Source organism: Xiphophorus hellerii, chromosome 19 (assembly GCF_003331165.1).
Source record: "Xiphophorus hellerii strain 12219 chromosome 19, Xiphophorus_hellerii-4.1, whole genome shotgun sequence".
NCBI lineage: Eukaryota > Metazoa > Chordata > Actinopteri > Cyprinodontiformes > Poeciliidae > Xiphophorus > Xiphophorus hellerii.
Genome location: NC_045690.1, coordinates 26,741,913 through 26,767,612, shown reverse-complemented (window position 1 = coordinate 26,767,612; position 25,700 = coordinate 26,741,913). Strand labels below are relative to the sequence as shown.

Genomic DNA, 25,700 nt, shown 5'->3' with positions numbered 1-25,700 from the left:
TGATGTCATATCTGCCGTCTCATACCTTGTAATATCTGGTCTCATGTGATTTGTTATGTATTACGTTGTTTCCTTTTTTTACGTTTCTGATTTTAATTAGTTTTTCAGTCACTTGATGCACCCGTGAGGCTGCTTTGTATTTCTTTAACAGACCAAACTCTAACATATTGATGCACTTTATTATTTTTTACTGATTTGGAGGGTTTGTGAAGTCTGAACAGCTTTGTTAAACTCTCTCGCTGTGTTGCAGGGCGATCCCTTGGTGCAAAATGGGGAAAACAAACACACCCTGTCAGTAAGGAATCCATCTGGTTTAGAGCCAAACTCTGTGACTCATCCTGAGCCTCAGCCGACTGGGTGTGTTCCCTCTAAAGGCTTAGGCATCATTTCATTTCAAATTGGAAACTGTGTTGAATTATGTATTATGTAACTATAATACTAATAATAATAATAAAATCGAAACAGAATTTTTTTGGTAGCGCTTTATTTGACAGGGTGTGCATAAGACTGACATGACACTGTCATAAACATGACATAACACCTGTCATGAACATGAAGGAGTCTTTATGAATGTTTATGGCTGTTGTCATGAAGTGTCATTCGGTAAATAATGACACTTTTTAATGCTAAGTTGGCACTTTTAATGGACTTTCAATGCAACTTTTAGAGCAACTTTGCATTGCTCTAAACTCAATGCCAAGTTACAGAATGACACTTCATGACAACAGCCATAAACATTCATAAAGACTCCTTCATGTTCATGACAGGTGTTATGTCATGTTTATGACAGTGTAATGACAGTCTTATGCACACCTCATCAAATAAAGTTACCATTTTTTTCATATGCAAACCCATGTAAAAAACACATATGATTAGTGTGATTGGTGTGAATGTCACATTCAATACAGTTTTATCTTACATTTCTGCCAAAGCTGCTTCGTCAACCAACATTACTGGTTCTTCCTCTTCCTCTCCGTCTAATGAAGTTTCACAGGGTTTTGTTTTGTTTTCCTTGTGTTCCCAGTATTTTCTGCTTACATGGCCCTGGAGCCTCATTCCATAGCTATACTGCAAAAACAACAAGCTCTGACCTATGAGTTCCACGACCTCCATGAAGGTCGTGGAGCTCACTGGAGTCGTCAAGGTGTTCTCCGGTGCCTGGCAACAGACACATTTGGAAATGATTGCAAAACTTAAAGGACTGTCAGACATCACCACAGGCTGCCTGGGGCTTTACGTTCTGAATCCAGCTACAGACCACTTGTGAGTCTGAACTAATTTTTTAATGTTTAAATGGACTGTTATCCGTGTTGCTTGTGCACATCTTCCAGCACACTTTATCCTTCCACTTAACTTTCTGTTAAGCTGCTTGGATACAGTACTCTGAACATCCAGTTAGTCTACTAGACAACTGACAAAGTCAGTAAATTTATTTATATATATATATATATATATATATATATATATATATATATATATATATATATATATCCCCATTGTTGTCAGCTATAACATTACTTTAGCAATGAGGAGGTCAGTAACGGAACTTCCCTCTCATAGGATGAACTGAATACATAGTGAGTTTTAGGGCAGGTCGGGTTTTATTTAGGAACCAACTTGTGTTGGTCAATCAGTGGAGTGAATGTGAACAAGTTAATGATGACAGGATGAAAGGTGTTCAGACAGAGTCAGGCACTCCAAGTTTCCTCTGGCTTTCCGTCCACGACTGAGACAGTCACAGAGAGCCTGACATGTCCACTGTGGGACACGAAGCGTGTCCGGTCTGACGGCACAAGACTGTTCTCAGATAGGCACTGTGGCTTAGCGTTGCACCGGGTTCTGGTTTGTTAGTTCAGCTTTTCCAGAAGTTCGGGTTCTGCGCCATCCTCCTCTGGAAGTTCTCATACCATTTGAGAATGCAGCTGGAGGGGATGAAGGTCTCCGAGGGGTTCGGCGTCATCTGCGCCTGGGACAGAGCGAACGAAGAGGCGAAGTTGTAGAGGCTGTCCAGCATTTTCTGGGTGAACTGCATGAACGTGTCCACAGTGGACACCGCGGCGCTGGACACTGGGATCTGCTGAGCCAGCTGGTCCAGAGCTTCAACTGACACGCCGACCTGAGCCACGGATGGCGACACGGAGGCCATCAGGCCGAAAGGGTGCGCCCCACCCTCCCCAGCCTTCAGACCGGAGATCTTGAAGATCGCGCTGGGCTTGTCGTTGGTGATGAAGCCGAGCAACTGCCACACAGGAGCGCCGCTGCCTGGGTCGGGGAAGGAGAAGTACACGGCTCCTCCCATTCCTGCGGGGAAAGGCACGGTCCCCAGCATGAACACTACCACGTGGTTCACATTCTCAAAATCCGCCAAATTAAAGACGAATTTATCAGAGGCGACCTGGACCGCGTCAGTCTGGACCAACCTACCGGCCACCAAACAGCCGAACATCTCTGCGGACAGCTGCCAACCCGGTTAGCTTAGCCTAGCCAGTTGCTACTGAATACAAACAGAACGCGAGAAACTTCTTCTTCTTCTTCTACACTCATCAGACAGAAGAGATAAGGCGCCGAAAAATTGCTGCCCCCTTCTGTCTAAATATACAAATCAAATTAAAACGCCTTCCTGGGATGCAAAAACTGATAAGCTATTTTTTCAAAAATAATTTCTATAATATTTCGCATAAAATTGCGACGACGTATTAGGCCCGCTGTAGATAGAAGAAGGAGGAGTACATTTCGATGAAAAACACTGAGATTAATCTGACAGATTAAAGGAAATTTCAGAAAAGGAATTTTGAAAAGTTTAAATTTTGGTATGAGAAAAACCTCAGAAATTTTTAGATTAATATCAGAAATGTTCTAGAAAAGCTTAGAGATTTCTGAGTTTGAAATTTCCAAAAAAATTGCTAGAAAAAAACTCAGAGATTTATCTGAGTTTTGTGTAGAAAATTTCTATTTTTTTCTAGGAAATTTCCGACATTTCAAACTCAGAAATCTGAGCTTTTTCTAGAAAATTTCTGATTTTTTTTATTTATTTATAAATGTACTCTTTTTTTATAACTATAATGGTCCTAATACACCGCTGTAAAATTCAACTAAAAATAAACATATTCAGCTGCTATGCACCACAAATCTGGAACAAACTTCCAGAAAACTGCAAAACTGCTGAAACACTGAGGTCCTTTAAATCTAGACTAAAAACCCACCTGGGGTGGGTTTTTAGTCTAGGGGGGGTTTAGTCATAACCCCCCCCCCCCACCACCACCACCACCCCACCCCCACCTGGGGGGAGGGGGGGGGGTTATGATGTAAAGCACTTTGAAATGCCTTGTTGCTGAAATGTGCTATACAAATAAAATTTGATTGATTGATTTTTAATGCATAAAAAATAAAGATGCAAACAGTGACATGTTAATGTTGAGTAATTATGATCAAATTTGCATAAACAACTCATATGTTACAGAAATCTAAGGTTTCACATTTATTAAGTCTATTTCTTTGAATGCAAAATCAATCTACTCAAGTAAAAGAAAAAATATTACTCAAAAGAAAAAGAGTACAGTTCAGTAAAACTACTCTTATAAGTAATTTTTCCCCCCAGAAAGTTACTCAAGTAAACGTAACCAGTACAATCCACTTTATTTTACTTTATTTTTATTTATTTTTAACAACACATGTTAATAGTTACATTCTTCTGCCCCTTACTGACATTTATCATCTGCATTATAACGTAGCAACAAGAGATGAGACAGTAGGTGTTCTTAACAAATGGAATAATGATTACAAAACAACAGAACGAAATCAACAGACAGATAACAGCAAAATAAAATAAATACAAAACATATGATTAAATCCCCCCTGAGTTAAGGTGGTCCACACATTCTTAAGCACCATGGTATTTTAGACCGACCCAAGAGAAAACACAAGTGCAAAAGGACAATCCTGTAATTGTGTCACTGAAATAATAACGGTATGAAGCTCCACCTTATTTTAACAACTGTTTTTTGAAGCCTTAAGGAATATGTGATTTCTTCCATCAAATGAATGTCCCAAACTTTTTGTATCCATGTGTTATATGTAGGAGGTCCTGGCTTCAGCCATCTGATAGTTATGCATTTCAATGCTGCTGTGAGCAAGACTCTTAGAAGATATCTATCATCCTTCCTGTCCATTCCATTGGGTATTACTCCCAAAATTGCCACCAAGGGGGTTTTTGGAACATTTCTTCTGAAAATTACCTTGAGAGCTTCAAAAATGTCCTCCCAGAACACACTTAGTTTAGGACAAGCAAAAAAAATGTGCATATGATTTGCATTCTGCGTCCCGCAGTTTCTCCAGCATGGACTGGGTTGTGTTGGGTCCATTTTACTGGTTATTGCTGGCGTTCTGAAAAACCGGACTATTACTTTCCATTTGAATTCTCTCCATGTATTAGAATTTGTTGTTAATTGTGCTTCAGTACATATTTCTTCCCATGTGTCCCCTGCTATTGACTCCTGCAATTCAGTCTCCCATTTATGCTTTATGTTTGTGGAATCGTTCACATTTATGGACAGAAACAGGTCATATATTTTACTAATTACGTTATTATTTCCCTTTCCCCTTTGTATGTCCATTAGGAAATTTTCTATAGGTGTAGATTCAAGAAGTTTAGTCCAATTGTTGTGTGTCGTCACAAAGGTTCTAAGTTGTAAGTATCTATAGAAGTCCGTCTTAGGGAGGCCAAATTCACTTTTTATCTGCTCAAAGGTTTTGAAATTTCCCTTATTAATTAATTGGTGGATATGAGATAGTCCAAACGTAAGTTGTCTTGCTAGGATTGCTGTGAGTATGCGTGAATCTGTATTCAACAGTGATATAGGTCTATAGGACTGGCAGTTTGTAGGATCCTTGCTCTCTTTGTGGATTACTACTATAGTCGCTTCTGTCCAAGATGGTCCCATATCTTGGCACTTATCACCATGGTGATATGCTTTTAACAGCAGGGAGGGCAGAAGATCTATAAAAGTATTATAAAAGCCGTTTGTAAATCCATCTGGGCCTGGACTATTGTTGTTCTTAAGTGATTTAATTAGTACAATCCACATTTGAACATAGATAACAACAGTATCAGCAGTCTATTCTTGTTAACAAGCTTAAAGTGACGTCTTGGCATTAGCTAGTCATCATTTAGCTAACATTACCAGCATCTAAAAACATTACTTAACTCTCTTGGTTAGCTTGGGGGGAAAAAACGTCTTTGCCTTTGCTGGGTTGCTGCCATGATTCTAACACATACCAGCTTGCCGCAAGTTTACGTCGCTGCCGCACAGGTAAAACACACCGGCGCGAGCATCTTAGCGCTCATGTTGAGTTTAAAGGCGGCTCGGAAAAACATGTTACGACATGTTAACAATGGATTAAGCAGTAGTAACGACTGAAAAAAGTGAGGGAGGCAGAGGGCTCCGATACGGAAAGTGTGGGAGCCCCTACTGTATTAAATCGAGATAGGAATAATAGAAAGTTGGCCACTCTGAGGTAAAAGAAATAGCTTCCAGTCCAGGGGGGTCATGGCTGACTGTGGGCGGGCAGTGCCCCCCAATGCCCGCCCATGCCGCAGGGCCTGCTTAAAAAGTGGATATTCTCATCAGAAACGAGTAACAGAAAAAAGATTATTGTATTAAACTACAAATCCAACTATTAAACTACAAATCCAACTATGTTTTGTCTTTTTGTGATCTAAAGCATATGGTTTAAATTTCGTCGTTTCGTGTTTTAAAATCAGTAGGAAACAAACAGTTTACCTTCTGCGATAAAGGCATGCGATGACTGCAGGCTGCGCTGTTTCTAAGCGTCAATGCATTGTCCCACTCGGGAAAAAAACGGCAAGCTTTCCATTTGCCAAAACATGCCACATCGATGCCCGTATTAACAATATAACTTAAGATACAGTGGCCAAGGTAATAACTTTAGTATAATTGATTTGACATTTAAAAATTGGTATTTCCGAGCTCTGCCGTGGCACTGAACGCTGAAATGTGATATTTCCGAGCTCTACCGTGACACTGAACGCCACAGACTTAACTCGGCTCTTGCGTTCAGTCGGGTCAGCTAAGCGCACCCTGTCACTCTGTTTTGTGACCCGCTGAGTAGAGATGGGAGCTTCTTAATTTCACCCCTGACATCGGTGATTATAACGGATCCGAACGTCGTTATCTGTGTGGAATAGGTTGATATTCACAAAGCTGGGTGTCGCTTCTTTTGACGAAGAAAAACTTCGCCCCGAAGCTGATAAGGCGCTTGGGCCCGTGTCGCTTATGGTGAGTGCCCGCTGCTGCGGTGCGGCCTCAGAGCTCTCCTGGAACTCGAGACCCGCGGCTTGTAAATGGAATGTTAGGCCGTGGGGTGTTGCTGACCTATTTGAGTGGACAGTGATGACATAATTTAATGGCGAGAAACTCACATATGCTTACGTCTTTGTGTGACCAATAATTATCGTGATTGATGTTGGACAGGTGTAATATTGAAAGCCGTAATTGACATACCGTGATCCAAATTAGCAACGTTGTGCTACTCTGAATGCTAACCGGATAACACTGGCTAACATGTAACTGTACTGAAAGCTCTGGAGTTGGTTTACGAAATGTCTTTGGAAGGCCTGTTTATTTCAGTAATGTATCAAATGGGATTTGTTAACAATTAATTTATGTGTAACGCTAACTTTTGGATATGTCCTAAAAATAATCAGGGTAATTATGCTCCGTTAGCTTTGTCAAATATGGCTGCGCCTCCCTGTTAAATGCGCATAAAGTGACTGTGTTCGTCTTTTTAACACTTGATGAGTTCAAAGTCACTCACGAAATCCTAGATGAAGCTACGTAATGTACACAAAAAGTATTTTTAGGTGAATTGGTTGTCAAACACTTAAGTTTATCTGGCTTGATACTCACTACTCTCAGTAGCTGTGTGTCTTAGTGCTAGCAGTGTAGTGCTTCCTTTGAGCAGAAATAATACAGTTGAGAAGATCACGCTGTCGGGTGACTGACAGCGTGATCTAATCTTTTTCAATTTACAGTGATGATAGCTAAAATCAACTTTCATCTTTGTATTCAGTTAGATAATTGATCTTATTTATATGGTAACTAAGCTAATATCAAGACAAATGTCTTCAGTTTTCTCTCCAGTTGCCCATGTGCAATGCAGTTAAGTTCAACCACAATTAGATATTTTTAATGATGGATTGCAGTAGATCACATAATACCAACTAGTAAACAGTTGTCTCTGTAAAGAAACCAGCAGATCGCATCAAGTCGTCGCTTAATGCAATCACACTGAGCAAGGACAGGAAGACTGTGGAGAGCAGCAGGTCAAAGCCTCCAGCAGAGTGAGGAGCCACCTGATTGGTGAAATACAGACATACACAGAGGGGCTGGGTTTGCCATTATTTTGGTGAAAATAAACAATAGAGAAAGTATAGATTTAATAGCAATATTTACAGTGAGCACTCTAAGAGTCAGTGGAGTAGGCATAACAGACTGTGAAAGTTTGATTAATTTGTCCTCTATGTGCAAATTAATCAGAACTACTGAGATGGTTCAGGAAAAGCAACGCGACTGCAACTATGAGCTTTGTTAAAAAGGAAAGTTTTAATCTTAGTCTCAGGGCTAGGCATAGGTTTAAAGAGGAGTGGCAAAAGCAAATGAGGTGGATTAGCAGAGCTTGACAACAACTGATGGTGTCATCTAGGACATGTGGAGTATTATATCTGCTGCCTGGACATTTAAGCTGTGTTTGTGCATCATGGCAGTGATAAAATTGTTATACAGTTAACAGTCTTCAGTCAGAGGCCTCTTCACATTTATTGCAAGACTGACTGCTACCAGAGAAACGTCCAGAACTTAGCTGCATTGCACCATACTTGAAGATGCATAGATGATATGAGTTACGACATTTCAAAGATATTTGGGATAAATAAACCATTACTGAATTGAATTGAAAATTTAACAAGGTGTCTGACACACAACAAGCTAACGGAACAAAATGCTCTCATTTTCTGTTATGTTTAGATTTAGAGTGGATGCTAATGAAGAGAAGCTAAAATCAGAGAAATGTGGTCTCAGGTTTTGTTTTTTTTTTGTTTTTTTTAATCAAACCTCCTGCTGTAACTTTGGATTTACTGATGTTGTTTTGGTGCTTTCAGTTTGCCTTGAAGCTGAACTCAGATCTCTGAATAATCACACGGTCAAGTTGAGCAAGCTCTAGTTGCAAATTAAAAACACACTCATTGTCACAAGCGAAGGGGAAGCACTCTGCAGCTTTTGCAACATGGTAGCCATATTGAAGTGGGACCTCTGGTTGTCCAGGGCCATCTGACTTGGAACTTTCCAGATTTCCCATGCAAGGTGAGGTTCTGGTAGAGTCGACCAGCCTGGAACTTGGAAATTTTGACTGGGAATATTATTTGGCCAGTCACACAAATAAACATTTTTTAAATCCTCCTACCATTTCACATTGCCCAGTCAGCACATTTGATCACTAAAGCCATTGTTTATATACTCCCTAGTTACTGGTTCCTAGCTGGCTTCTCTTCCTGGCATGGCCTAATGTGTCCAATCACTGGAGGAACAAACTGTTGCATTCTACTTAGTCGATTTCTGCACTTTTTTGATGGGGTTGTGAAGAAACACATAATATAAGCGTATAGTGTTGTTTAAAGTAAAAAGATGTTCTTTAAATTAGGGATTCATGGTATATTGGTATCAGTCCGATTAATAAAGAACTGGACAGATATTAACAACTCGTGTGAGAAGGGAAAGGAAATGTAAACATCGATTCTCTACCCATATTTTCATATTGGTGCATTTCTTCTTTAAATTAATAAATTACAAATATGTTAGCATAAACGTGCTTGAAATCTGAAGAAAAGCGTTTTAAAAAATTATGTTCACCAACCCTCTTGACTTCTTGCTACTGTTTGCAGGGATCCTGTTCCATAAAGCTCATTTAGACAAAGGAAGCACCTAAACACACATGTTCCAGTCTCCTTCCATTCAGTTGATTGAATGAGTAACAAGCAGCCTCACATCTGAGAGCTGTGATTGGGCACTGAGCCGGACAGGGCAGCCAACAGGGGAGTCAGGTGAGACCTCAGATTTGTTTTTTTTAAATATATTTATTTTTTATTTTATCTGGAAGATAATGGTTGAAGAAACTAACATCAAAATGAATTTGATTTCTCGAAAACTTCTATTTCTAGTTTAAGGACACTTCTATGGCTAAAAAAAATAACTCCATTCATTTAGAGTTCTGCATTAAGACATTTTGATGATTTCTGTTTTAAAGACAAACATTATACCACCAACAATGACCCGACCTACTTTTTCATATGGAGGAGATTGTGTGTTGCTTTTTCTTCAGGCTAGCCATCATGGCGGATGTGGACCCAGACACCTTGCTGGAGTGGCTGCAGATGGGTCAGGGCGATGAGCGGGACATGCAGCTCATCGCCCTGGAACAGCTGTGCATGCTGCTGCTGATGTCGGACAACGTGGACCGCTGCTTCGAGACGTAAGGCCTCGTCGTCAAAACCCAGACATTTACATTCCACCCGCTGTGTGCGAGCTGGTGGCTCAGAGCGTCCCCTCCTTCTCTCCGTCCACCAGATGTCCTCCTCGGACGTTCCTACCAGCACTCTGTAAGATCTTCTTGGACGAGAGCGCGCCAGACAACGTGCTGGAGGTGACGGCCCGCGCCATCACCTACTACCTGGACGTGTCGGCAGAGTGTACCCGAAGGATTGTGGGCGTGGACGGAGCCATCAAGGCTCTATGTAACCGCCTGGTGGTGGTCGAACTCAACAACAGGACCAGCAGAGACCTGGCGGAGCAGTGTGTGAAGGTAGAACGCCACAGAGATGCGGCTTTTTAGTAGGGCTGGGCGACAATAGACGTGATCAATATCAGTCTGATAGAATATTCAATATATAGAATATTTACTGAACTCTGAGCCAGAACTGAACAGCATTCTGGGAGACATGGACAGAGAAAAGGTTTTAGCTGCTTAGCTTCTTATGGCTAGCTAAGCAAGGCTGGTGGTATCAACTAACTTACTCATTCTTTGGTTACCTAGCAACAACCTGTTGGGTACATTGCGTTGCCTTATTTTTAGGCAGTTTCACAACTGCCTAAAAATAAAAACCAACGATGTGGAGAGAAAACTTGATATGCCTCCAGTGTGGCAGTATTTCAGATATTTGAAATGAAAAATTAATCATTATTTATCGATATCGACTGATATGAAACGCTTACACTGTAATAAGTGTTTCAGCCTACTTCTAAGATTAGCGATTAGCTAGTGTACTGGAGTGGTGAATTTTGAGGACATGTTTTCAAAAGTGACTGTTTGTTCAATAGTCAGACTACACTTCAACATTTCTTGTCAAAGTGCACCCCAGTTGTAGTCAGTAAGATTTCATCTGGGGAAGCGAGTCTACTCAGAATGCACATCCTTAAAAAGTTTTAAGTTCACATATTTAAAATTTGGGTCTTAAAATGTCTTGCATGAAAAAAAATCCCAGTACATTTCACAAGCAGAGTGTCAACCTCTATGTTTAACCCACATGGTGCAAAAATGCAATTAAAACATTTCTGGAAACCTTTACAGCATAGGTGTCAAACTCTGGCCCGCGGGCCAAATTTGGCCCGCAGTGTAATTATATTTGGCCCACGATTCAATTTCAAATTAATATTAGAGCCGGCCCGCCGGTATTATACGGTGGCAACGCTGTGACGCCGCATTCACCGCTTATACTACAAATCCCATAATGCTCTGCTGTTTTTTGGCTCATCAATCAGGACAGAGGCAGACACGCCTCCTCCTCTGTGTCAGTAGCACTTATGGTAGCGGACATGGATGTATTAGGAAGGTGGTGATCCGCCTTCTTGCGCACTCCTTCGGTTGAAAGCCCCGGCGCACCCCGCATCCCCACGCCTCTCCCCCAAACCACACTGTGACCTCAAACTACAGCTGTCACTGTGTTACCCCACCAAAAAATGGCGAAAAGAAAGACAGAAAATAGAAATTTTCTGGACAGATGGGAGACAGAATATCTGTTTACATATGTATGTGAGCAACTTTTCTCCTCAGTGAAGATGACGAAAACGTCTCACAGGAGACGTCTGACTGACGAACATCTTTGTTCGATAATGAAGGTTTCCTCAGCTCAAACTCTGAGCCCCGACATTGATGAACTGGCATCCAAGAAAAGAGGCCAGGTCTCTGACTTGGCTGCATCAGAGTAGATCAGTGTGTCGCAAAATGAGCAATAAATAAGTTTTCTATGCACCTTTTCTTGTTACTCCAAGGCCTGAATGGTTTATTCATAGTTTATTTAATTATTTATTCATAGTTATGTTATTTTATTTTCAAATTTATTAGCCTGTGTACAAAGCTAATTTTGACATTTACCTCAGAAAGGAGGCATTAAATTTTTATTTAAATTTTATTTAATATTCCATTTATATGTTTTAGTATTATTATTAGCAACTCAATTTTGCACGCCTGCACTTTTAAGTTATATAAGCCTTGCTTGTTCAATATTTATTGTTAAATCAAAACTTGTTTGGGTCCATATTAAAAGATTCATTTGTTCAACCTTGGCCCGCGGCTTTGTTCAATTTAAAATTTTGGCCCACTGTGCATTTGAGTTTGACACCCCTGCTTTACAGAGATGCAGAAGTGCAGCAAAAACTTTAATGCCACCTAGATCTGTTCCACTAAGGTTACATCAAACACTAGTCGGTTAATACAAGTTGCATTTTACAACAGGACCTGCATAGTGCTAATGGGCGTTTTAAGCCTGAGGAAGCGGTGCCCTCCTCTGTGGATTGTATCCCACTCTGGGTGGAATCATGGAGAACGTTTAAGTTAAAAAATGCCTAAGTGAGGGTTTCCATTCTTCAGTTGTGAGAAGTCAGCTGTGAGTTGTTTCCTGACAAACTGTTTGACGTCCATGTCTTTGAACCCATGTGCCTGTGTGCAGGTGTTGGAGTTGATCTGTACCAGAGAGTCTGGCGCTGTCTTTGAGGCCGGCGGTCTGAACTGTGTTCTCAGCTTCATTAGAGACAGCGGTCACCTGGTCCACAAGGACACCCTCCACTCCGCCATGGCCGTGGTGTCCCGCCTGTGCAGCAAGATGGAGCCTCAAGACTCCTCTCTGGAGACTTGCGTTGAGTCCTTATCCAGCCTCCTCAAACACGAGGACCACCAGGTCACTTCACGGCAGGCGGTTGCTAATGAAACCTCTAGGTAAGGTTTTGGGTGGTATAATCTTGAACTTGGTGTTTCCTGCAGGTTTCAGATGGCGCTCTGCGTTGCTTCGCCTCGCTGGCGGATCGGTTCACTCGAAGAGGAGTGGACCCGGCTCCTTTAGCTAAACACGGCTTGACAGAGGAGCTGCTGTCCCGTATGGCGGCCGCAGGTGGCACCGTGTCGGGCTCTTCCTCATCCTGTAAACCGGGTCGGCCTTCCACAGGCGCGACCCCCTCCGCCGCCGACTCCAAACTGAGCAACCAGGTGTCGACAATTGTCAGCCTGCTGTCCACACTGTGTAGAGGCTCTCCGCTGGTCACACATGTAGGTCCACACCATTTCTCTCATGCTTGTATAGAGGAGGAGAACAAGTTTGTGTGTGTGCATGCTAATCTCCAACCCGTGTTCAGGACTTGCTGCGGTCGGCTCTGCCTGACTCAATGGAGTCTGCACTGGGAGGAGATGAGAGGTGTGTGCTCGATACCATGCGGCTGGTGGATCTCCTGCTGGTGCTCCTGTTTGAGGGACGGAAGGCGTTGCCAAAGTCCACAGCAGGATCAGCGGGCCGGATACCTGGACTGCGACGTCTGGACAGCTCTGGAGAGCGATCCCACCGACAGCTCATTGACTGTATCCGCAGCAAGGACACCGACGCTCTGATCGATGCCATCGATACGGGAGGTAAGCCTGCTCTCATGTTGCATAAACTGTTCATTATCCAGGTTGGTTACCAGGCTACTAACCACTAACATTCTGGCATTAAAGGTGCACTATTTAACTGTTGTAAAAATGTTTTTTTCCCCGTATTTGTTAAAACTGCCACTATGTTGTTACAGTATAACATGAGACAGCTAATCTGTGAAAAGACGGAGCTCCTCCACCTCCTGCTAGTGCTTCTACTGCCATCTGCAGAAATACACCTCTTAGTCAGAAATAACCAATCAGAGCCAGGAGGAGGGTCTCAGCCGTGTCAATCAAGTTCGTAGACGCGCTGCCATTTTGCTGTAGTTGTGGAAATAGTGGAGAAGCAACTTAACTGAGGGATAAACTGTTACAGGAAAACAGTTTATCCCTCATCTTTGATGGTCATGCTAACTAGCCTTAGCGTTCCTGGCAGGCTCTGTTGTGGTGAACCACCGCAACACAGAGCAAGGGGGAGGGAACGAGCAGCAGGTACACGAGGTTCATTGACAGCACTAAAGCCCTCCTCCTGTCTCTGATTGGTTGTGTCTGGCTGAGTGTATTTCTACAGATGGCAGTAGGACCACAGGGAGAAGGCAGAGGAGCTTGTTTTATTTATTTATTTATATTTTCTATTTTGCTTAAATGTGCAAAATGTGTTTCTTATGTACGGTTTTGGTATAATTAGTGGTCTGTTTTCTGTCAGCAAATGGCCTTTTTTAGAGCTTTTCTTTAAATAATTGAACTAGATTAGTTGACAGTTATTTCAACAATTGACTAAATATAGAAATGTCAGAGAATATAGAAGTGTAAAGCCTACAAAAAAGGGCTTTATCTTTTTTTTAAAGACCCGTGAACTTGGTTCTGCAGCCAAGTTTGACCAGTTATAATGAAATGATGTGCTCTCTCTCAGCTTTTGAGGTCAACTTCATGGACGATGTTGGACAGACGCTGCTCAACTGGGCTTCAGCTTTCGGCACACAGGAAATGGTAAAGAAACACAAATACAAGCTAAGGGTTTCCATCAGACCTGGTTTTTGCAAACATGCTGAGCAGCTCTGTGCTTGTCGTTCCAGGTGGAGTTTTTATGTGAGAGGGGTGCAGACGTCAACAGAGGTCAAAGGTCATCCTCGTTACACTATGCTGCGTGCTTCGGACGGCCACAGGTAGCCAAGGTAAACGGAGTCACAGTGAAAAAAAACCATGTCAGTGACACTGTAGCGTTTAGGTTTGTCGGCGTGATCCTGTGGGTTTGTTTCATGTCAGACTTTGCTGCGTCACGGAGCCAACCCAGACCTGAGGGATGAGGATGGAAAGACCCCCCTGGACAAAGCCAGAGAGAGGGGACACAGTGAAGTGGTGGCTATACTGCAGTCACCTGGTAAGTTCAACCCATAAACCAGCTTCTAGATGAAATATCGATAGCTGTGCTCAGCAGCAGCGTCTGCTTCTTCACCTTTAAAGGGACAGTGTTACGTAAAATTGACCCTTCTGAGATGTTCATAATGTTACAGTGTAATTTCCTCATCAAAAACATACCTGGAGTGTTGCCTTGATTCTTTCATGGATGTTTGAGAAATCCTTTAATCTCCATGGCAACCATTCAGCTGTGCAAAACGCCTGGGTGGACCTAGCTCCGCCTTTGAGGCGCAGCTCCTCCTCAAAGCTGCAGTTTCCAAGTTTCTGCCTCACTGAGCAGTTGCTAATGGTAATTAGCAGCTCTGCTGAGCTACTTCTCAGAGCATCGCTGGTAAAGCATTGTTAAAGGATTAATAGAGGAGCAATGTTGTGACCACTTCCTGAAGGCGAAGTTTCTTAAAGAGACAGAGACCCAATTTAAAATCTGTTTTCTTTTAAGTCATATTTGATATATACAGCATTTTTATAACGACTCGAGATAACACAAAGACTTCATTATGCTGTAAAATGGCACAATGTGCCTGGAAACTACAAAATACTTGAAAAACTTTAATATGTATATGATTGAAGTAGATCATTTTCTGAGAAATATAATCCAGATTGGGACATGTTAGCTGACTCTTAGATGTTTCTCTTCCAGGGGATTGGATGTGTCCGATGAACAAGGCTGATGACAAGAGGAAGAAGGATGCAAGTAAGGAGGAAGAGGAGAGCACTGAACCCAAAGGAGATCCAGAAATGGCTCCCTACTACCTTAAGAGACTTCTGCCTGTTTTTGCACAAACCTTTCAGCAAACCATGCTGCCTTCTATTAGGTAAACTCATCTACACTTCCACTGTCCATCCACTGATTCTTGTAACCTTAAGTTAAAAAACTAAGCATAATTCTGGTAGTTGTTGCTGACCATGCAAAATTAAAGTAAACCTCAACTTGGATCAGAACGAAAGTGGCTTGTAGCTGTATTTTTCACAATCAAACTCATGTGAAAGAGCTTCCATCTGGTCAAAATAAATAAAATTATATATATATATATAATTTTTTTTTTTTGTGGTTTTAGGAAAGCAAGTCTGGCTCTGATCCGAAAGATGGTTCACTACAGCAGTGAAGTTCTGCTGAGGGAGGTGTGTGAGAGCGAGACGGGACACAACCTACCCACAGTCCTGGTGGAGATCACTGCCACTGTCCTTGACCAGGAGGTAAGCTACAGGAGAGCAGGGATTACAGGGACTCAGCCCTCTTAAACAGCAGACACTCACCTTAAGCTGCTGAACTCAGGCTGCAGAAAACAGAGCAGCAAATGAATAAAATGTCAACTTTCTGTCTGATAAATCTGATTCTTTCTCTAAATGATGCACAGACCAAACAAAGTTAATCTAAGCTGTAGAGCTGCTCCATTATTTATAAATATTTATATCATTCATTTATTATGGAACAGTAATCCATGTATCCCACATGAAGCATGGTGCACTATATTGACCATAAGCAATGTAGTGTCCTTTAACCAACTAGAATGAAAATTAATGTTAATGTATTACAAGCCTTTTTCTGAGAAGGAACTCTAAGCTGCAGACTGTTAAAGTGGCTTTTAGTAGTTGTCTTTGTGAATTAAATTCCAAATATTCTTATGCCATCTAATGCTGCATATTGATTATTAATTAGGTCAGTGTTTAGGCTAACATTCCCTGGGATTTCTCTTCACTCATGGAAGTCTTGTTGCTTTGATTTTTTTTTCATACGTATTTTAAAAATCCTTGACTCTTGAAAAAATGAGCACTTAGTATTGCAAATAAACACCCAGTCAAGATTTGATGTAACCAGGAATTAAAGCAATAAATGTGTTTACATATTAAGACGCATTAAAAAAAATGGCCAAGAAGACTGCAGTCTGTTCATCTGTTAGGAAGTTTATATTTGATGGATCCACTTATTTCACTGTCCCTTAATATTAATTGGACATTGTCTGATATCGACACATGATTTTATGCTTGATAAAATGGGAGAACAGGTTGGGTTTTTTTCTACACCTTTATGTAAAATATGTAGCATGCATAACTCCCAGACTTGTGAAATGCAATCTCATTAGACGCTCATGTAATGTTTCTGAGCTGACCTGTTTGGTGTTTGTCAGGACGACGACGACGGCCACCTCCTGGCTCTGCAGATCATCAGGGATCTTGTGGATAAAGGTGGAGATGTTTTTCTCGACCAACTTGCTCGACTGGGGGTCATCAACAAGGTGTCAACTCTGGCTGGACCTGCATCTGATGATGAGAATGAAGACGAAGCGAAGCCTGAGAAGGTAGACCCAGAAACCAATGCTGCCATCCAGTTGAAACATCACTCCCACCCCTTTGTTTATTTTTGAAATAATTGCTCCTTGAATGCTTTGCAAATGTCAGTGTCTTGAGATCTGGTTAATAATATGTCAGCTGGTGGGTTTCCTGCAGAAACCCTGCTAATCCCGGTGGCAGGGGCACTAGTACGTTTTTTTTTTGTGTGTTAAAACCTATTTATTTTTTTCTGAAATTGGTGTGTTTCCAAGCAAATTTATTTTCGAAACAGCAAATCGCACAATTATATGGTCTGTAGAAACGCAGCTGTTACTGGTGTATCAAAAACCTCTTTAAAATAAACAAACAACGCTTAGCCTGGTGGGGGGGCAAGCAAAGCCTGGAGGCCTGCCAGGCTTACGATATACTGGGGGAAGCCCTGTACACGTTTCGAATTAGTAAACTGTATGGGATTTCCCTGCAGGAGGACGAGGTTCAGGAAGACGCTAAGGAAGTCCAGCAGGGGAAGCCGTACCACTGGAGGGACTGGTCAATCATTCGAGGCAGAGACTGTCTCTACATATGGTCGGATGCTGCTGCCCTGGAGCTCTCTAATGGTTCCAATGGCTGGTTCCGATTCATCTTGGACGGGAAACTTGCCACCATGTACTCTAGTGGGAGTCCGGAGGGGGGTTCTGACAGCTCAGGTATGTTGGATCTGCTTTTATGCCACTCAGCAGCTCAATTTGTGCTTTTTGTAATCGCTCTCCTCCCTCATCCTGCAGAGTCTCGTAGCGAGTTCCTGGAGAAGCTGCAGCGGGCAAGGAGCCAGGTGAAACCCGTAACAGCCAGCCAGCCCATCCTGTCCGTCGTCGGCCCCACCAAGCTGACGGTAGGGAACTGGTCCCTGACCTGCCTCAAAGACGGAGAGATCGCCATCCATAACTCTGATGGACAGCAGGCCACCATCCTGAAGGAGGACCTACCGGGCTTCGTGTTCGAGTCCAACAGAGGAACCAAACACTCATTCACTGCAGAGACGTCACTGGGTGGGTCTTCGTCTGTGATTCAAAATGTCAACAAATCTCAATGTTCAGAAGTAGCAGCTTTATTGATGACAAAATCTCCCAACCCCGCCCCGAACTCTCAACAAATTGATCCAAACAATTTGAATGTCAAGCAGCTCACCATTGAGTCTGGTAACTCCACATCTAGTTGGCTTCGAGTTCGCTCCAGACATGCACAGCCATTACTTTTCTATCAGCGCCCCCAGGTGGCTGGATGAATGAACTGGTTGGTGAAGTCAGCTACATGTCAGCAGTTGTTTTCTTCATGTGGCGCCCCCTCCAAAGAGGTCTGGCGCCCCCCAGAGGGTGCACGCCCCACACTGTGAGAAGCCCTGCTATAGCTGAATGTTGTTGCATTGTGTGCAGGCTCAGAGTTTGTTACTGGCTGGACGGGAAAGCGGGGCAGGAAGCTCAAGTCCAAACTGGAGAAGACGAAGCAGAAGGTGAAGAGCATGGCCAGGGAGCTGTACGACGACCACTTCAAAGCTGTGGAGAGCATGCCCAGAGGGGTGGTGGTCACTCTGAGGAACATCGCCACGCAGCTGGAGTCGGCATGGGAGCTGCACATTAACAGACAGGTAGACAAACTCTGCAACACACCTGTTGCCCACAGAGCACATCCCAGACATAAAGAGTGATCTGTGTGTGTAATGTTTGCTGTTGTAGTGTCTTGAAGGGGAGAACACGTGGAGGGACTTGATGAAAACTGCTTTAGAGAACCTGATTGTGGTCCTGAAGGATGAAAACACCATTTCTCCATATGAAATGTGTAGCAGTGGCCTCGTCCAGGCTCTGTTCACTGTCCTCAGTAATGTGAGTATCTAATGAAAGCAGCGACTTTCACTCTAAAAACTGACACATGCTAACAGGACTGCTTCTGGTTAGCTGAAGGCTACAAGTTCTAAAGAGATGGAAGCTACACCAGGAGGGCATGGGGAGTAAACTCTAAATCAATTTCAAATCTCTTTTTCAAGGTTTGAAACGCTGGCCTGTTAGTGTAGGCTTCTGTTTCCTTTGATTACTCATAAAAGACACTCGAAATTCTTTTTTGGATCAATAACAGCCCGTTGAAAAAATATGGTACAACTGAACTGCAGCTCAATCAGGTACAGGGAAGAGGAAACGGTAGATGTCTGCGCGCATAATTTAACAGATAATTTAATTTCTGTTAAATTATCAATTTTGATTAATTACAGACCCTGCAATTAACTCCATTAAAAATTTGAACCACCCTCCCCCCTTGCTTCACTGTCACATGACCAAATTCCTCCCCCTCCTGAAACAACAAGGGCAACAAGTTGTAAATATCAGTGATTAATATCGACCAGGTTATACCAATGGGAATGTCCAAAAAGTAAAAAAATGACTAATAGCGGCCGATGTAAACGTTAACACATGCGTCGCTAGTTTTCTTCTTAAAGTTCAGTAGCTGTGTATTCTTCAGGAAGCACCGTGACTTGAAGCTGTTTTCTGTTTGGATTCCTGCAGAGTGCAGAGCCGGACATGAAACATGATTGTAAGCCTTTAATGGAGAGAATCAATGTGTTTAAGGCGGCTTTCAGCGAGAACGAGGATAACGAAAGGTAAGCGGATTAAAACTTTGGATTACTTTTTATTTCTAATGTGGTTGGAGAGCCCCATGTTGGTTTGTGTTTTAGAAAGGCAAAGCTTCTGATGAATTACCGTATTTTTCGGTCTATAAGCCTCTACTTTGTTCCCACGCTTTGAACCATGCGGCTTATAGCCCAGTGCAGCTTTTCTGTTCAGCTTATAGTATGGTGCGCTGTATAGTCCGGAAAATACGGTATACTGCTTAAGTGTAGTGGACTTTGCAACATACACATGGACATGGAAATATGAACAATGATCCTGATTGATATTGGGTCAGGAAATGTATTTCTAATAAGACTAACTAATATATTCAATATAATATTAATGGCATGTACTTCTCATATTATCTGGTAATAAATCCCAGCTTTGTGTGTGTGTGTGCAGCCGACCAGCTGTTGCCTTAATCAGAAAGCTGATAGCTGTGCTGGAGTCCATTGAGCGTCTACCTCTGTACCTGTATGACTCTCCAGGGTCCTCTTACAACCTGCAGGTGAGTTGGTGCTTGTTGTTGTCATGATGCCCTGTTGTTTTCCACAGCTGCTCAGAATGTGATTTGTGTGTCAGATCTTGACGAGGCGGTTGAGGTTCCGTCTGGAACGCGCGCCGGGTGAGACGGCTCTGATCGACCGCACGGGTCGCATGCTGAAGATGGAGCCGCTCGCCACCGTGGAGTCTCTGGAGCAATACCTCCTAAAGATGGTGAAGCCTCAAGCAACATGCTACATCACCGAGCCAATCAGAGCTGGTGATGGCTAACCTCCCACCGGCCTTTTGTTCTGCCTTCATGGTCCAGGTGGCGAAGCAGTGGTACGACTTTGAGCGCTCGTCGTTCGTCTTCGTCAGGAAGCTGAGGGAAGGCCAGACCTTCACTTTCAGACATCAGCATGACTTTGATGAGAATGGCATCATCTACTGGGTCGGAACCAACGCAAAGTAAGAGCAGTGGCTGCAGACAGTGCTAAAAGTGGTTTGTCCTGGCTTTTGTGTGGAAAAAACTGCGTCCCATCTTCCTAGGAAAGACATTGAATTTGAGTGTATCCATAAAAACATTGAACAGCTTCTTGCAGCTATCAGTTACTGTGTAGCCTTCTGTCTTTTTAGGCTGCAGTACTCGCAGGTTCCATGGTTAGGGTGTGATCAATTACTGGGTCATCTGAAAAGTATGGAATTTCAAAATAAAAATCCATGCACACCGATATTGCCACCACAATATCAATGTATGCCATATCAAAGCTGCAAAGAAATGCTTAGATGCAATATTTTGCTGGCTGTAATATTTCAGACATCTTAAATACCTTAATTTAGTCAGGAAGCCTCACTGGTGTCAGAAATCTAGTTTACAGCAAAGAGCTGGCAAACTATCACGTGTGTCGCTCTGCTTCCAGGAAGCCGTTAAGAAATTTTAAGGAAATAAATAAGTCTTACCTAAGGTGAAACACTGAGTCAATCAAGAACGAATGAAAATGCATTTTGATTATTATTTTATTAAGAGATTAAGCAAAGAATATAGCAGTGACTCCCCTGGCTAGTCCAAGGAAGTGAAGAAAAGATGAATCAATGATATTAAAAGCGATGAAGGTACATCGCTTTTAATATCCACCAACCCTCTTACAGAGATGGGAGTAAAAGGGAGTATCCCACCAGTTTCAGTTTACTTCACAACTCTGGTATTTGCACCTGCAGACTGTGACCCTGGATGGGTCCAATCCAGGGTGGGTCAAATCCATTTCAGAAATACCCTTTATGATGCGTTTCCACCGAGCTGCCTCCAACATAAAGGGTGCTTTATGGATACAACTGATTGATAGAAATAAAACAAAGTTTTGACATAACAGTAACAAAGGCATTACTTGTTGATGGAGGTGAACCAATTGCAGTTTTCTTGCTAATCACTGATCTTTAAAGAAGTCTGGCATGGTGATTTTGGTTTTGGACAAGGGAAGGGGAGGGAAGGAGGGGGAGGGTCTGAAAAGTCACTAAATATCTCGGCAAAGTCACTAAGTTGGCAACAGTGGGGTGACTGTTAACTGTGAACTGAAAGTAGTTCACTGAGTAGTTAGGTGGAGCCAGGTGTGCTGAAGCAGGAGACCTGGAATGCACTTTGAGACCACCGATTTAAAATGAAACGCTGAATCATGGTTCCTTAAAATATCTGAATGTAATTTTTTTCTGCAGCGTTCTCGGGAACTATAGTTAGGTGAAAGTTGTTCACTATTTTCTTAATGTAATTCTTCTGTGTTACTAACCTTGGTTAGCATGCTAGATGTTAGATGGGACATTAAGCTTACGATCGGCAATCTTTTCCCGTCAGGACGGCGTATGAATGGGTGAACCCTGCCGCTTACGGCCTGGTAGTGGTGACGTCCTCAGAGGGCCGTAACCTTCCTTACGGCCGGCTGGAGGACATCCTGAGTCGGGACAGCTCTGCTCTCAACTGCCACACTAACGACGACAAGAACGCCTGGTTTGCTATTGACCTGGGCCTGTGGGTCATTCCATCGGCGTACACTCTGAGGCACGCCAGGTAAGGAACCCCCTACAGCCTGCAGCCAAACACATTGATACAAATACTAGAAATACAGAATTTCTGTATGAAAGGTGCATTGTTTTCTAAAAAACAAAGTCATTTTTTTAAACAGGTTTGTGTTTTCCTTCTTCCTTCAGGGGTTATGGGCGCTCGGCGCTGCGAAACTGGGTCTTTCAGGTCTCAAAAGATGGTCAGAACTGGTCCACATTATACACACACATAGACGACGGCAGCCTCAACGAACCAGGGTACGACCTTCTCTTAAACTCCTCCGTTTACAGTCAGAAGGCAGCCGCGCCTCTTGGTGAATACTAACGCTAGTCTGTGTCTCCACAGGTCAACGGCCACCTGGCCTCTGGACCCGTCCAAAGACGAGAAGCAGGGTTGGAGGCACATAAGGATCAAACAAATGGGGAAGAATGCCAGTGGTCAGACACACTACTTGTCTCTGTCTGGGCTGGAGCTGTACGGCACAGTCACAGCGGTCTGTGAGGACCAGCTAGGTGAGCCCCTCTGCTGAAGCTCAGAGTAGCAGCAGTTTATTTTTGAGTTCGTATACTCCAGTTAACAATTAATCAATTACTAAATTAGTGGACGATTATTTCAATAATCAGTTTATAATTTATTACGATAAATCTGATTAATCGTTCCAGCCCTGTACTCACCTTGTTAGTTTAAAACTTCCAGCAACAGTTTATTGGGGAGAGGCTGGGTGTTTGTTACTGCGGCCTTACTGTTAAAGGAAAAGCAATAAGTTGGGCAATATGTTTGTACTGATTTTCTTTGAATAATTCATTTTTCAAGTAGTTATTATACAAACACATTGTAACATGACGCCACTCGCACCAGATGTTTTAGCTATCAAGTTATCAACATAACATGCTAAATATTAAATGTACAGTATATGTGGTTTACAAAAGAAAAAGGGACGCAGTGTTTTTTTGCTACTAATTATCAACACTACAACTAGATAACAAAGTCCAAGGGTATCAAGTTTCACAGCCATAGCTGCTGGATGGACGTCTTGCCCTCCAGCGTTGTGCTCATGCGCGAAATTTTCGGATGTAAACAATAACATGCTATGCTCCTATAGAGGTACCAAATATTTTGACTGCAGTCCCGACTCGTTTCTCCAATCATCAATGCTTCAGTTAGATGCTGTAAGACAGCCCACACTATGATGCTCCTCCTTGTAAACTCCACTTACTGAGAAACGAGGCAAATTATAGACATGACAAAGGTGGGCCCTGTTTTATACCAGAGTTAGCATTAGCATTACTCTAAGTACTGTAGCTATTGGCTCCATTTACAACAATTTTTTTTTACCTAGGTGTTTCCTCTAAGCAGCATGTCCCTCTGTCCCTGTCCCAATCCAGGTAAAGCTGTGAAGGAGGCAGAGGCAAACCTCCGTCGCCAGCGCAGAATTTTCCGCTCTCAGGTAATGAAGTACATCGTCCCAGGAGCACGGGTCGTTCGTGGTATCGACTGGAAGTGGCGGGAGCAGGATGGAAATCCGCCAGGAGAGGGCACTGTCACGGGAGAGGCTCACAATGGTGAGTTGGTGTCCGTTTGACCGAAAGCTAGAAGAACATGCTCTCATTTCCAAGCCCTCTGTCTAGACTGCCATTTTTTGTCTGAAAGGTTGTTGAGGAGTGGCGATGTACCATCAGTCGTATCTGTTCCTGAGGAGTGAATGTGGGCAGATGTTTATCTCAGTAAACACATGAACTCGTTTCCTTTCCTGCACTGGTTTCCTTCCAGCTTTCTCCTCAAACATCCTGTTTCCAGTCTACCTCCAGCCAGTGTCTGGTTTATTCCTCTTTAATCAACCAGCTGGAGAGAAATCATTCTGAAAACATTTTCTCCTCATTCCCTACTTGCATTTACCTTCAACAAGTCTGATGTCAGAGATTGGCTTGTCCTTTTTTTTCTCTGCTATTGCCTAATGTTGACAGATATTCACTAGTCTCTCTCTCTTTTTTATTTTTTTTTTTTATTTTTTACAGTTATTAGAAGTTAGGGTGGAGCAGGATCCTCTGTTTTCTCAGGTCAGAGCAGAAACAGCAGCAGTCTGCAATCATTCTCCAAAGTGTTGCATAGTGAATTTGTTACTTCTGAGACTCTTACTGTATTTAGGGACAGATGGATTGATTTTAAAGTCAACTAGAACTTAGAACAGCTCAGAACACATTTGGCCACATTGTAAGACATGAAACTGGTACTATTGTTGTTGTTACTGCAGAACCTCTGATCTCAGCATATACTGGGATGATGAGAACTTCACTTGCCTCTGTGTGCTCTTCCATTTGCTCCACATCTCATATTTTTAGTACCATAAATGGGATCATTACTGTTTGATTGTATTTTCTCTCTTTTTACTGTAATGATTTATTGTATAGTTTTCCCCTGCTTTTATTTTCTGTTTTTTGTACCTGTCACATTGTTTTCTAGTCACTCCACTAGTGATAGAAGCCTTCTTTTATAATCCACAACAAAATCGGAGCAACAAAATGTTTTTTCAGGGTAAACTATTTCTACTCCCATACAACAGAAATGAAACACTTTCAGAATAAAAACAAAACTGCTTTAGAGATACTTTTTGTGTCAGAGTAGAAAATATATTAAAGTAGGATGTAGTAGAGCTAACTATTATTTTAGAAATACATTTTTCTGACAATTAGATAAAAAATTGGCACGTTGTGCAGATTTTTCATTGGAGCACTAAAGGCTTTTTTTATACAGTGTTACAAATGTATAAAAAGATGGAAACACTAATTTTCTTTTTAAATAAGTAAATAAACATGTAATTGCCTAACATGTAATATCTGTATTCCTTTTGTGAGCATTTGATTATTTTAGCAAAGGATTCATATACAGCTAAAAAACACTATGATACAGTATAATAACTTGATAGCAAAAGGTGCGTACTCTGAGATTTTTAAAATATTTTTTCACAGAATTCGAACCACATGAAGCTATAACATTTGTTATATTTATATAGGAAAAAGATGCAGTAATAAATGCATTCCGACTAATAATCTATTCCCTGGTCCTAAAAAGACTGTTTGGATGTTTCTGTTGGCCTACATCTATTAAGTCAGATAAATGTGACCCATAAATACAAATAAAGCCTGCTGTTTCTTTAGCAGCAGGTTCTGACTCTCTGACTCATTTCTGTTTGAACTTATTTAACAAAACCTGCCTTTAAAATGTAGCAGGAAGGCCTGTCGGGATAAGCAATTAATTACCGTAAGTTAAATATTTTAATTTTAATGAGCAATAAAATGAATCACTCAATTAATTGCTTGATGATAAATTGTCCCAGAAGTTATTGCGATAAACGATAATGATATTTTAAATATCCAAAATAAATAAACAAACACAACAAATAAAATCGATATTGAAGTCTTTGTAAATAAAATTGTCCTTCAAAAAAAAAAGGGCTAGTTGAGACCAAAGCACCAGAGTGAAGACTTTTGTCGTCCAGTTTTTAGTAGGAAGAGAGAAAAACAATACACCATGGAAATGGCAATTATTGATGTCATTTTAATGGATCATACATTAATTGATGGATTGCTTATTGTGACAGGCCTGGTGTCAGGTTTTCTATGAACAGAGGCAGCAGCTCTATCTGCGTCCAGGAAGGCTCTGCCCATCATGCTGCCTCAAGCAGTCATGTATCAAATCAGTAACTAGCTGGGAAGTCTGACCAAATCACTCCTCTAATAAATAAACGTAGCCCTGAATGTTCCTGCAGGATGTTGTTGTTTGACATGTGCATCTAGGTTGGAAGTAATATTCTGTCACTGTGTGGAGCTGTTAGGACTGTAAGCTGCTTG

The 25,700-nt window shown here is 42.1% G+C and overlaps 2 protein-coding genes across 5 annotated transcripts in view; one reads left to right on the top strand and one right to left on the bottom strand.

Moving 5' to 3' along the window:
* Positions 1-1,578: 1,578 nt before the first annotated feature.
* Positions 1,579-2,545, bottom strand: hikeshi (heat shock protein nuclear import factor hikeshi). The gene has a single exon (XM_032546347.1). The coding sequence runs from the start codon at positions 2,444-2,446 to the stop codon at positions 1,853-1,855; it is 594 nt and encodes a 197-aa protein (XP_032402238.1). The 5' UTR covers positions 2,447-2,545; the 3' UTR covers positions 1,579-1,852.
* A 3,505-nt stretch (positions 2,546-6,050) lies between these two features.
* hectd1 (HECT domain containing 1) overlaps positions 6,051-25,700 on the top strand; it is a 31,922-nt gene continuing 12,272 nt past the window's right edge. For 2 of the 4 annotated variants that reach the window (XM_032546846.1, XM_032546844.1), the window contains exons 1-25: positions 6,052-6,296; positions 8,957-9,115; positions 9,394-9,543; positions 9,639-9,873; positions 12,017-12,244; positions 12,328-12,609; positions 12,696-12,966; positions 13,880-13,956; positions 14,043-14,141; positions 14,233-14,347; positions 15,026-15,200; positions 15,444-15,582; positions 16,515-16,685; positions 17,141-17,363; positions 17,442-17,705; positions 18,090-18,301; positions 18,390-18,536; positions 19,212-19,306; positions 19,719-19,824; positions 19,899-20,033; positions 20,128-20,267; positions 21,646-21,858; positions 21,999-22,109; positions 22,198-22,364; positions 23,238-23,414. In XM_032546846.1, the coding sequence (XP_032402737.1) occupies positions 9,404-9,543; positions 9,639-9,873; positions 12,017-12,244; positions 12,328-12,609; positions 12,696-12,966; positions 13,880-13,956; positions 14,043-14,141; positions 14,233-14,347; positions 15,026-15,200; positions 15,444-15,582; positions 16,515-16,685; positions 17,141-17,363; positions 17,442-17,705; positions 18,090-18,301; positions 18,390-18,536; positions 19,212-19,306; positions 19,719-19,824; positions 19,899-20,033; positions 20,128-20,267; positions 21,646-21,858; positions 21,999-22,109; positions 22,198-22,364; positions 23,238-23,414 (3,922 nt within the window). In that variant the 5' untranslated portion in view covers positions 6,052-6,296; positions 8,957-9,115; positions 9,394-9,403. Of the gene's footprint in view, positions 6,297-6,339; positions 6,358-8,956; positions 9,116-9,393; positions 9,544-9,638; positions 9,874-12,016; positions 12,245-12,327; positions 12,610-12,695; positions 12,967-13,879; positions 13,957-14,042; positions 14,142-14,232; positions 14,348-15,025; positions 15,201-15,443; positions 15,583-16,514; positions 16,686-17,140; positions 17,364-17,441; positions 17,706-18,089; positions 18,302-18,389; positions 18,537-19,211; positions 19,307-19,718; positions 19,825-19,898; positions 20,034-20,127; positions 20,268-21,645; positions 21,859-21,998; positions 22,110-22,197; positions 22,365-23,237; positions 23,415-25,700 lie in introns of those variants that run through there. The other 2 variants (XM_032546847.1, XM_032546845.1) reach the window with 2 other exon arrangements.